At 33.6% G+C, this 13,141-nt stretch overlaps 1 protein-coding gene across 1 annotated transcript; it reads right to left on the reverse strand.

Moving 5' to 3' along the window:
* Positions 1-5,424: 5,424 nt before the first annotated feature.
* LOC134709421 (hepatic lectin-like) lies at positions 5,425-12,532 on the reverse strand. The gene is made up of 4 exons (XM_063569582.1): positions 12,430-12,532; positions 9,875-9,972; positions 8,470-8,557; positions 5,425-5,647 (listed from the first exon to the last, which is right to left on the reverse strand). Exons 1-4 carry the CDS (start codon positions 12,482-12,484, stop codon positions 5,433-5,435), a joined length of 456 nt encoding a protein of 151 aa, XP_063425652.1. The 5' UTR covers positions 12,485-12,532; the 3' UTR covers positions 5,425-5,432.
* Between the last annotated feature and the right edge of the window lie 609 nt (positions 12,533-13,141).

Genomic DNA, 13,141 nt, shown 5'->3' on the forward strand with positions numbered 1-13,141 from the left:
TAAAAAATTAGCACTTCGGAAGCTGTCAAAAGATTTCAAGACCCCCTTAACATAAAATTGTCCATATTTTGAGTTAGAGCTGATGAAGTTTTCTATAATTTTGATATAATTTGTCCCAAAAGTAGTACAACACACTGTAAAAATATTATTGAGAAAGCGCATGTTGGATTTTTTTTATTTACATTTATTGTCTAAAAGAAATGCACTACGAAATAACTGTGTACTCGGACCATCGACCCAATGGTACAAATAGTTATCAAAGGTACCAGAATTATAATGTAATACGCAAGACGCGCTATTCTTCTACATAACACTCATCAGTGACGCTCATATCAAAACATTTATAAATCCAAACAAGTTCAAAGTTGAAGAGTATTTAGGATTCGAAATTCCAAAAAGTTGTGCCAAATACGGCTAAGGTAATCTACTCCTGGGGTAAGAAAATCCTTAGTATTTTTATAAATTAAAAGTTTTGTAAACAGGAAATTTATAAAAATGACCACATTATTGATTTTCATGTCAACACCGAAGTATTGACTACTGGTGATACCCTCGGGGACGAAACGTCCACCAGCAGTGACATCGACCCAGTGGTATAAATAGTTATCAAAGGTACCAGGATTATAATTTAATGCGCGAGACGCGCTTTTCGTCTACATAACACTCATCAGTGACGCTCATATCAAAATATTTATAAATCCAAATAAGTTCAAGTTCTTAATGATAATGTTCATACTCGGAGTCAACTTAGTAAAATATAATAATTAGAGCAGTAATCTAATAAACACGCACTTGCATTATTCCTTTGTCTTTAGAAGATATTCACAATAAACATAGTTATAGACAATCAGCAAGAAGGGAAACTTTTAGTTTAGAATTCGTAGAGAATATGCCTTAAAAGGAGAGCTATAAATTATATTCTGTTTATACTTTGAACGACACAATTATGTTATATCTAACTGTGTGACGTTTACATGCTGAACTACTGATGTACGTCAAACGCACGATCCGACGTCTTAGTTAATGTTAACCTAAACATATGCCTGTCAGTGTAATGATTCAGTACCCGTACTGAAAATTGTATTATCAAAAAGCAATGTTTGAGTTTGTTAAATTTGATATATACTGCAGCTGTGCTATTTGAGCAGTCAAATTGCATTGACTGTATATATACATATTCATATGTGATATACAGTCACTGACCGTATATCACCTTGTTTCACTTGTATGACTTTTACAATGGGTTTCCGTAGAATTTTATTTATGACGTCAATAAAACAGGTTCGCAGAAGTTTAACGTCCGCTCCAAATCAAATATCGATGGTTTTCACCCTAAATAGTTCATTAAGAACAGTTACATGAGTTGTAGTATATATAGACTAACCATACATTGTCTCGAAATGTCAATGTTGTTTGTACTCGGCTCAAAACAGGTAGGTAGAAATGCTCGGCACAGCCTCGCTTTCTACCTGTTTCCAAGCCTTGTACAAATAACATCGATATTTCGAGACAATGTATGGTTAGTCTATATATATTAGTGGAGCGGCGGAGAGGACAATTTTAGAAATTTAAATTACCTAAATACCTCATGGGATTTTAATAGCTCATTGGAAAGCTGAAATCCTGTACTTTGTGAAAATATTTGTCGTCAATATCAAATCTGGTACAATAATAACGAAAATCAAGGTCAAAGGTCATCACTTAAAAAAATCCTACTTTCATCTAGAGAAACAATACCATTGATATTTTTCAAAATAAATAATCTATTCAATAAATTATACGAGTAGTATTATGTAGAAAAAACGTTAGTTCATACAAAATCTTTTTCATATTTGCACATGACGTCAGAATAACGTTTAATTTAACTTTTTTAAAGGTAGTCCATGGTACATACAAATAGCATTTCTTGAATACTTTAATAGTTGAAAAGTTTTCAAAGAGTATCTGAAATGCATAGCTAATAAATCAAACCAAATATGCAGCCATGAAAAAAATCGTTTCAGTTTTCAAGGATTCGACGTGTCACTGAGCTTTCTTAAAATAAATTCAAACTATCTCAATACAATATACTTTTTTTATTTAATATAGTTAAAGGAGTTTGATATATAACTCAATTAGTGCAAGCGTGTTGTAGAACAAATTCCTAAAATTGAGACATGACCGTTATGGTATCTATGACGAGTTTATTTTCATACCAAATGAAACGTCGAAAACATTATATTTTCATGGTATTTCATCACAACTACCTACATGTTGACAAAAAACATAAATCAATGCAAGGAAGACCCTGCTCCTTGCAAACACGTGCTGCCTAGCATGTTTTCCTCCTTACATGAACTAATTAGATCTTGTAGAAAGTCCGATGCCATTTGTCCCTCAACGAAAACTGGCTCTAACATGTCATGTTGCGCATTTTTCCAACAAAGGCACATGGGGAGCCATTACTTCGATTGGCTAGATTTGCCGACAACCAAACTTTGCTTTGCCACATTGTACGTAGTATGTGATGCTTAAATACGAATTCACATGCCGAAAGCTTTTCGGTTGAATTGTTTTACACTGTCTTATCGGGGCCTTTTATAGCTGAGTGCGGTATGGCCATTTGGGCTTTGCTCATTGTTGAAGGCCGTAAGGTGACCTAAGGCTACATGATTACCGAAACGGCTTGGTTTGTCCTAAAGAGGTTGAATACCGACTTTTAACCGATTCCAAAAAAAAACTTGAAATGAAGTCACACCAACCAAGAGCATGAACGACCGTCATAATAAGACTTTAAATGGAGTAGTTATGTTATTACAATTTGACACCAGGCACTCTGCGAGAGTAGCACATTTTCTCCGAATGTCATGCGAAATATTCATTGATACTGAAGAAAATGTTTCACAAGACTTTGTCAAGTCTGTGAGAGACAAGTAACAAAATTTATCAATTAGGTTGACAACATTGCTTCTGAAATTTCCAACGATATGCATTTGTACTTGGTTATTTGCACGATAATAATCCCTAGATATATAAATATTTTCCATTTTTTGTCATAAAATTGAGGCTGCTTCATAAAGTACATGCATACCGATTTGTCGTTGGTTTTGGTGGAGCTACATGTACCTAAGTCGGCTTTTATCTCAACCATTTGTATGCCCCACCTACGATAGGGGCATTATATTTTTTGGTCTGTGGCTCCGTTCGTTCGTCCGTCCGTCCGTTCGTTCGTCCGCAGGTAAAAGTTTTTGGTCAAGGTAGTTTTTGATGAAGATGAAATCCAACCAACTAGAAACTTAGTACACTTGTTGCTTATGATATGATCTTTCTAGTTTTAAGTCAAATTAGACTTTTGACCCCAATTTCACGGTCCATGGAACATGGAAAATGATAGTGCCAGTGGGGCATCCGTGTACTTTGGACACATTCTTGTTAATTATGCTTTGATGTTATTCGCTGTCTTAACATCGTCTCTAATGAAAATATCGCTAGCAAATACAATGCTAGATTTATATTGTCCTTGTTGAGCAAAAAAGGCAATGACATCCCTGTAGTACCTCTCAGGTTTAGCCTTATGTTTAGAGGAATTACAGTATGTCTTACTTATTTTATCAGGTAAAAAAGACTGATACATTGTCAAAAGTGATGATTAAACAAGAGACTTTTTGTCAAGAATAAGGTCTTTTGTGGCATCTAGCGGGACCCGTTTTAACGAGATTGTTAAATTGTTCATGTGATTGAATAAAAAAACAAATCAAACACACCTGAAAACCAAACGAACCCTAAAATGAAATTCACTTTCCCAGTTCAATTCAACAAAAACGAGTATACAACAATACCAAACAACATAAATTAATCACAAGACTTTGGAAATTATACGATGAACAAGAAATATGCTTAAAAATGACTACAAATGACCTTCGCTAAATCGCTGAATGTGTGACTAGAACTAGAAACCACAACAATGTCGGTAAATCTGTGACAAATATTCGGACTTGAAATCTGGATAAAAAGCAGATATTTAGTCAAATATTTATATTTTTAGGAATCAACTTCAAAAAGTAAATCGGGTCGATTGAAGTATTATACGGCGGCTTCATTGTTGTGCCTTTAAAATATACCTATACTGCACGTGCAAATAATGCTAGATGAAAAACGATGATTTTTACAGGGTTATTTTCAACCATTTTCAGATGCATTAAGCATTAAATTTAGGACTTTTTGGAAATGCCCTTACATTGTATGAAGTTCACGAATAACTTTATTTACCAATTTCATTTAAAAATTATTTTTTAGAACGGGTTTGTTGTGAAATTTGACTACCGAATCGGCAGTGGGGTATGCGATGCAAGTTGGGTAACGTCAGTAAAGGCTATTTTTAACGTCATTTGTACCACATTTGATATTGACGACAAATATTTTTCTAAAGCTGAATAATCGATTAACATTTTAGGACCTTAAAATTCCATGAGGTATTTAGGTAATTTAAAATCGTTAACTAAGCGACTTTTTCAACATTCGCCGCTCCACTATATATATATATATGCATTTTTGTACTTCCTTGTTAAACATTTGTTTGTTTTTATAGTAATTATGGTTATCATGGTTATAAGTCGATGTTAACTGCTATACCCCTATTTCTACCTATTTCGTCTGTTTGTTTTGTTCATGCATCGTTGGCAGTATAAGGGAATTTATTGCGGTTTAGATAGCTTTATAACCAGGTTCAATCCGCCTTTTCTAAACAAGAAACTACATGTACCAAGTCATTAATATGTCAGTTGTTATCCATTTGTTTGATGCGTTTGATATTTTGATTTTGCCATTTGATTAGGAACTTTCCGTTTTGAATTTTCCTCTGAGTTGAGTATTTTTGTTATTTTCCTTTTTGTGTATGTTTCCCAGTAATCGTTGTCTAGTCAGATATAAAATTGTGTACTCTGTTTTGACATGTCTGCATGATGAAATCATATTTCCTATACTATCTTATTGGCTGTTGTGCAATTTGGTAGTTTCATAATGCAGCGCAATGAACATACCGAAAAAAAATCCAACAAAACCAATACAATACCAAAGTTACTTTGTGTATACATCTGAAGTTTAACGTACGAAAGAAAAAATCGCTAGCAGATGAAACAATTGGTCGTTATTTAAACTGTAAAAAAGTAAATTGATATATCCCTCTCCCTCTAACTAAAAGAAAAGACAAAGTCGCAATGATTTCATAATAGCAATCAATACCAGATGGTCAGTTCTACTATAAATGTGGTAGCAGTTATACTAGTATATGTTTTCACATTGTAACGTATGATTGAAATTTATCCAAGTAACTCCTAATTTTTATTTTACAAAAAAAAAAAAAAAAAAAAAAACAACAATAACGACAGTGCTCACAGAAAAAATATTTAATTCTTAAAGAATGTTTTTCAAGTTTTTTTTGCCATTCTGGTGCATCACTTTTCGCAAATAAATGGTAAATGGACGGTACAAGATCCGTCATTCCATTTGCCGTCACCCTGATCCATCGCAACACAGTTTTCCTGTCCACCATGAGAGTTAGGTTCCCCTGAACGCCATCTAAAATACCTCTGACTCTCCTGAGTTGTCGCCTTTTGCCAAGCGCCTTCTGAGTACATGTCCGTTATGCCAATCCAACAAGGTGGAAACCCTACAATTCATCTAACATAATTCAGAATCATGAATTTAAGCTTTTCTAAAAGACAACGAAATGCTTTTTATTTTGTTTTATAAATCAGGCCGTTAATTTCTTATTTGAATAGTGTAACATTTATGATTTCGGGGCCTTTTATAGCTAATTATTCAGTAGGGGTTTTGTTCATTGTTCAAAGACCGTACAGTGACCACTTAGATTAACTTCTCTTTCATTTTGTCTCTTAATTGTTAGAAATTTCAACTAAATTATTCAAGTAAAAAGATTTTTGGAGCGTTCAAATTGTCATAAGCGATATCAAGTAGACACTCAAAATAAAGTAATTTGATTTTAAAACTTTGATAAAAGCAAATGATTAATTATGTAAAACAAATTATGTATCGTCAATCTTTCAAAACATATCAGATGCCAGTATTAAGTTTTGACATAGTTTGGTTGATTTCGAATCAACGAATAGTGTATTAAAAAATGCTTATAGCATAGACAAATTATTGCGAATTCAGTCTCTTCTATTTATTTATATAAACAATTTAATAAATACTTTATAATAAAGAAGTTGTATTTAATAATTAATAAAAAGGTAACATGCTTATAATTCAATACGTCAGACGCGCGTTTAGTCTCCATAAGACTCGTCAGTGACGCTCAGATCAAAATAGTTAGAAAGCCAAACAAGTACAAAGTTGGGGACCCAAAATTTACAAATGATGTGTCAAATGAGGTTTATGGATAAGGTTATCTATGCCTGGGATAAGAAAATCCTTAGTATTTCGAATAATTCATACTTTTGCAAATAGTAATTAATGTCATCTTTTAATTACACTTGTGTAACTTTTTGAATACAACATGCATTGATCTTTTTGGATAAATACGTGAAGACCTGTTTGATAAACACTTTATTTCCTCAAATATTACTGTTTTTTCTTACTTTACAAAAATGAATTTTATACAGAGTAAGTTGACAGAAGGATATGAACCACCGCCGGTAGACCTCACGGAACAGTAGAAGAATTCACTGGTCCGATGCAACTATTTCTTCACGAAGCCAGAACATGGGTTTTTAGGAAAGAGACACATCATATCGGGACAATTACATTGATTTATAGTATCGATCAATTCGTATTTTAGCTAATTGTATTTGTTCAGTAATAGTCATATGGTAAACTATATTTTCAAAGGTAGATAGAAAACGGCAGATAGCAAAAAGTATATTGCAAGGTTTTTAGAATATCTAAGAACCGATATCCTTTGTGAGGTCATGTGATGAGTTTAATGATATCGATACAACTGCATGTAATATGCATGTTGTTTTTTGTCTAGGAGATAATATAATATCTATAAAATTCCAAAAAAATCAAATATATTACACTGGTGATTTTGATTCAAATATGGCCGGAAATCAATAATATCACGATTATATTTCTTGTCCCAGGTGGATAACCCAGGCGGTATTGGTCACAACTTTTTTGGAACTTTTGGTCCACAGTGCTTTTCAGCTTTGTAATTGTTTTGGCGTTCAAGGTTTTCATCTTGGCGTCGTTGGTTAGTTTTGTGTGGACGTGGCGCGCGTCTGGTGTGTTAAATTTTTGACCAGGCACCTGTTGTTAGCTATTAATCGTTTGTTTCTGTGTCCTATATGTTCCCCATTTATTTGTATTGTTGTCCTGTCATGTAAATTAAATGTTGTCGTTTCAATGTTAAAATTAACATTGGCAGTAAAACGGGATGTTTGGCATGCCACAAAACCAGTTTCAACCCACTATTTTTTTTAATCTTAAAATGCCCTGTACCAATTCCGGGAAATGGCCATTGTTGTATTATAGTTCGTTGCATTTTTTAAAATGTTGTGTTTCTGTTGTGTTGTAGTTCTCTTATATTTGATGCGTTTCCCTCAGTTTTTTTGTTTTTTTTTTATCTATCGATTGATGAATTTCGATGAGCGTTATACTACTGTTGCCTTTGTAGCCTTTGTATGAAGTCAATACATGCTCTATCGACCACACAGTCAATATACTTTGTTCGTGACAAGATATCCTTGTATGACCTCATACAAAGTCTATAATTGAATAGCACAACAGCTTTTGGTTGCGGAGTTGACAGAAAGGGTAAGTTTTTCGGTGACTGTTATTCTGAAATGCATGTTTTTCACGGTACCCTGAATAGAAAAGGATACAGGAATGACATTCTGAACACCATGCATAGTATCGCCTAAGTTTTATAATCACGCGTTAGCTGCATAGCCCAATCTTTCAAGATTATAATTTGAAACTTATTGCGCACGACTTGTTAACGCATACTTGATGTCAGAATCAATAAACACTTTACTTGGGCCGGACATTTCATTTGATATGGGTTTAATTGAACACGAGTCGGACTTTATCTGCCGTTAACAAAACCAAAGACAACTAAAATGTTTAACAATGATTTCAGAGGAGAATATTTTTGTGAACGACGGACGTCAGGTGTTGACAAAGGCTCACTTGGACCTTTGGAATAGGAGCTAAAGAGCAGCAAACGTCTGATATGCAACCTCTATATAATTGGATGAAATAGATGGACTTAATTTCAAAGAATTCATTACTTTTCTGGAAAAGTTGATATCAGTTGTTGCTGCAAATTAGTAAGTATGTTTACACTGTAAATTCTTGTTTCCAAATGGTTGATATAATTAAATTAAGCATGTACATTGTACGTGTGATTTCAAGTAATATAATTTCTAGTACGCTTTCAACTACTAGTAACTATTTTCCTTCATAATATTAATGTGAGAGACATTTTTGCTAGAAGAAAAAAGGCTCTCATCTCCCCTCAAATCTTACTTCTATTCCTTGCCATTCTGAGTAGTGTCTTATATTCCCAATAATTGTCAATTTCGACAAGTTTTCCACCAATGGTTTGGCAAAAACTCTAAAAGTATACGTAAATAAATATCTTATTTTAGATTTATTTATAGATTTAAATATTAACGTATTGATAATAATGATAAAGTTAATGGCTATATAAGTTGTTATATACACTGAAACGTTTCGCCCAGACAACAGATGAAGAAATTGATTAATGACGAACGATTGAAATAAGTTATATCAGAAAACACATTAAAAGTAACAAGATGCTCTTGTTTGATTTTTTTTTTTAGACCGATGAAAGAAGGTTATTTGTATTGAATGCAATTACAAATGGAAATAGGAATCGTCAACAACCTGACTAGAGAGCAGAAAACAGTCGAAGACCACAATTGGGTCTACAACACAGCGACAAAATCCCGCACCCAGAAGCGTGCTGTAGCTAGTTCAGTGATAATTGATGTTATACTCCGATATATATATATAAATGAACTAAAATTATAAAAGCATACAAAAAATGCAAGACTTACAAAAGCCAGAGTATCCTGACTTGGAACAGGCGCAAAATTGCGGCGGGTTTTAACATGTATTTTGAGATCTCAATCCTTCCCTCTACCTCTAGCCAATGTAGAAAAAACAAACACAGCAATACGCACATTAAAGCTTAGTTTGAAGGAAGTCCGAGCCAGAATAGGTAACAAACGAAACTAAACAAAATGACAATGATACATGATAAATAAACAAAGGGCAACTAGCAATTGAAGACTTGATCACCTAGATAGGTCACTAGTCCACATGCAAAGTCGGTAAAATTAATTTATTACACATTGTGCTATTGACCTAATATGAAATATATGGGGTCAGTAAAGTCCTTATTTATCATATCAAATAGATTAAAGATTTCTGAAAATCGTGTGGCAAAAGTTCTGTAATATCATAACTCTCTATAGCATCTTACTGCAAACATTTGTATTTCTGCAGACTTGCCACATGTGTTGCAGAATCTGCTGTCCCTTCTAGGGCACATGAGATCACCCCTAGTCTAGTGTTGCTCAGTCTTTGGTTTTATATGTTGCGTTTTGTGATTTGTTGTTTTCTATATGTCGTTTTCGTTGGTAATTATTTGCCCTGGTGTTATTGTTTTTTTTTCACTGAGGAGTATTAATTATATATTGTCTTTTTTGGTATCTTTCGCCTCTCTCTTGTCGTAAGCCGACATCAAAAAGCTGCAATCTTTGTGGGAAGTTTTCAGGTAGCTGTAACCATCTGGAAGCACTATTTTCTGCAGACGGTCTACTGAAAATTTGCAGCAAACATTTCAGGTCTATAAGGGATATTTAGTTTTCCATTATGTGAACCTATTGCTTGTCATTAAACATACCATTGCGCTGTAGAAAGGTGCACTAAACCGACTGAAAAGGTAGCAGTTGCCCTTGTATCCGGGATGCCAACCACGGGTACACTTGCTAAGTTCTGCATCTGAAACATTACCTTATAATTGTATATCATAGAAAGCGTTAGTACATGTAACATTCAAGAACACGGGACGAAATTGAAAAAAAATGAGAACATTTCCATCACATGATGTATGAAGAAATTGTTGTGCACATATTCGTTTTTTATTGCAACTCTTATTCTAGTTAACTACAATGGCTGTGTGGCTTACCGATTTAGATAAAAGTAATTCTTTCGGTAAAATGGAATGGGATATTTCCAGTTTATTAGCTTAGCTCACGGTCTACTTTTCAGAATGACGTTAACAATCTAGGCATTTAACAATATTCTTAAATAAAGAGTGTTTTTGTCCAACGATATCATGGTGGTACCCGGAATATCCCCTTTGAAACGACTGACTGGAGAAAAAAAATGTTTATTCAATTCTTGAACCGACGCATCTATACATCACAAACTAAGTCCTCTGTGCACGATTTTATCATTTTTTACGCAAACCTATCGTATAATCGTCAATTTTTTTTGTCTCTGTCTGATATGATGTGAAAATACGGCGTCTAATTATTTGGCGTGTTTTGATGTCGTAGTTTACCGATTGTCACCTTTGATATTGTAAACATTATATTAATAACACATAGCTGAGAGGGTGATAGAGCAAATTGGTACCCGAGAAAACATTGTCAACCACGGCGAAGTCAAGGCTGACAATTCTCTTTCGAGGGCCGTACCGATCTGCTCTATCACCCTCTCAGCTATGTGTCATTTAAGTTATTTTACTAAATGTCATTTTATGATTGTCTTTTACAGATGGATTTTATTTAAAAGTATTGTCTATGTAGTCACGTACTTAACAATCAAGGTGATTATATATAGCGGGATTCCAGTCTATGCGTTATTAAAAGTATGCAATTAAAATATCAACAATAACCATACACATAATGATTTATAGGTTTTAAAAAAAATTATTACCAAGCTAAATATGTTTTTCCAACAATAGTAAAAGAAATAAGTTTAATTCGTTCCAGGCTTCGTTGTACAGTAAATTAGAACTTTAAGCAATGCATTGTCGTAGTACCAGGATTATAATTTTATACGCCAGACGCGCGTTTCGTCTACATAAGACTCATCAGTGACGCTCAGATCAAAATAGTTAAAAAGCCAAACAAATTCAAAGTTGAAGAGCATTGACGACTCAAAATTCCAATAAGTTGTGCCAAATACGGCTAAGGTAATCTACTCCTGGGGTAAGAAAATCCTTAGTTTTTCGAAAAATTCAAAGTTTTGTAAACAGAAAATTTATAAAAATGAGTATATAATTGATATTCATGTCAACACCGAAGTGCTGACTACTGGGCTGGTGATACCCTCGGGGACGAAACGTCCACCAGCAGTGGCATCGACCCAGTGGTGTAAATAGTTATCAAAAGTACCAGCATTATAATTTTATACGCCAGACGCGCGTTTCGTCTACATAAGACTCATCAGTGACGCTCAGATCAAAATAGTTAAAAAGCCATGGCAAACAAATACAAAGTTGAAGAGCATTGACGACCCAAAATTCCAATAAGTTGTGCCAAATACGGCTAAGGTAAACTTCTCCTGGGGTAAGAAAATCCTTAGTTTTTCGAAAAATTCAAAGATTTGTAAACAGAATGGGCGATGGCGAAGTAAACAGTTACTTTTAGATGCTCCTTGAAGTCTGTATTTTCGAATCGTTCTCACCTGGAAGTTGTGCATAACATTGGTACATCACAATATAATTGTGTGTTTAAAGGAAACTGTATAGGCCAAACTATAGTTTTCAATATAATAGCAGAAAAAGGAAAAAGTAACCAAAAAAAAAAAAAAAAAAAATTGTGCATTAGGATTTAGAGGACGTCTTGTGAGGTTGATATTGATTTCAATTATTGATTTAGATATAGATCTTACACAAATGTAATTCGCTGGTAACTTTTTATGAAAACAGTTGCTCAGCTATGTTAAGACATTTGTTGATCAATTCAAATTGTCTGTCTATTAGTTTGAAGATTAAAAACAAATGCAACGAGTAACACAACTGCAAGCATGGTGTCTTAGAAGAACAGGAAGTGCCTACATGTCCTGCTCATTTAAATTCGATCCTAGTTTTGTTTTAAGAGAGTAATGAGTGGCTTCAACTTAGAACTTATTTTAAACAATCTGCGTACTTTACTTGATAAAACAATTATAATGACAATTGTTCGAGACAAAACGAATACCGGCTAATAATGTAGCGTTCCATTCCAGTACAAACAATGTGAGGGGTAATCCGAGATTACTCTGACGTCGGACATGCAGTCAAGTATTTAACCGCCACTGGCCGTGGCATACAAACACAGCAAGCAATATAGGATAATTCGTGGAGTAAAACTCATGACAAAATGATTTCGACTGTACATGTCTTAATAGGAAAGTTTATCTTTTTAATAAAGACATCATAGTAAAATTAAGTATGTATATACTCACAGTCAAATAAGCAGAATACAATTATAAGAGCAGTTATCTTATAAACAAACACCATTCTTCTTTATTCTGTATGCTTCACTGAAATCGTCAACTTACACGTTAGATATGATAGAGTTTTTCATTTGCGTGTTGCATTATACAAAAAAGCTGTTACTATATAGTATTTCAAGATTAAATTCTCTTTCTAAGTAATACGTTTTTCTTTCTAAGTAATAAGAATTAGTCATAATTAATAACTTTATGACAGACTTTTCAAATTATAACCTTTTTTTACTTAAATTTAATCATTCGTATGGAATTGAGAACTTTTAAATTTTTATAGAATTACAATGTAACATTACAGTTTATATATGTAAAACAGTGACGGATTCAGAGGGTTCCAGAGGTTGCAACCCTTTTTTTTTTACGATCAATGCTTTTGAATGGGGACATATAGTTGGATCCCCCTTGTCATTGTTGGAGATTGCCTACTTCTTGAAAATTGACGTGATCTGGTCCGATTAGTTTTGTTGGTTTCCCATTCAGAATAATCGTTTCTAAATGTAGATCATAAGTAAATGTTTTTGAGACAGAATTTTCTTACAATTTGCCAAAATGAAGATTTAACTATTCTTTTTTCAAAATTATAATAAAAAAAGTATGGGGCACCTGCTATTTTTCAAGCTATGAGTCGTTGAAAATTGCCTAAATTTAGTTAGTTTGTTCATGAAAA

This window comes from Mytilus trossulus, chromosome 3, assembly GCF_036588685.1.
Source record: "Mytilus trossulus isolate FHL-02 chromosome 3, PNRI_Mtr1.1.1.hap1, whole genome shotgun sequence".
NCBI classification, from domain to species: Eukaryota; Metazoa; Mollusca; class Bivalvia; order Mytilida; family Mytilidae; genus Mytilus; species Mytilus trossulus.

Bases quoted from the DNA above. Each gene is read 5' to 3' on its own strand.
- LOC134709421 (XM_063569582.1), bottom strand. From the start codon at position 12,484: ATGGTGTTTGTTTATAAGATAACTGCTCTTATAATTGTATTCTGCTTA. The intron at 9,973-12,429 runs GTGAGTATATAC...GTAATGTTTCAG, and splicing joins TGTATTCTGCTTATTTGACT to ATGCAGAACTTAGCAAGTGT. The intron at 8,558-9,874 runs GTATGTTTAATG...GTATACTTTTAG, and splicing joins CACCTTTCTACAGCGCAATG to AGTTTTTGCCAAACCATTGG.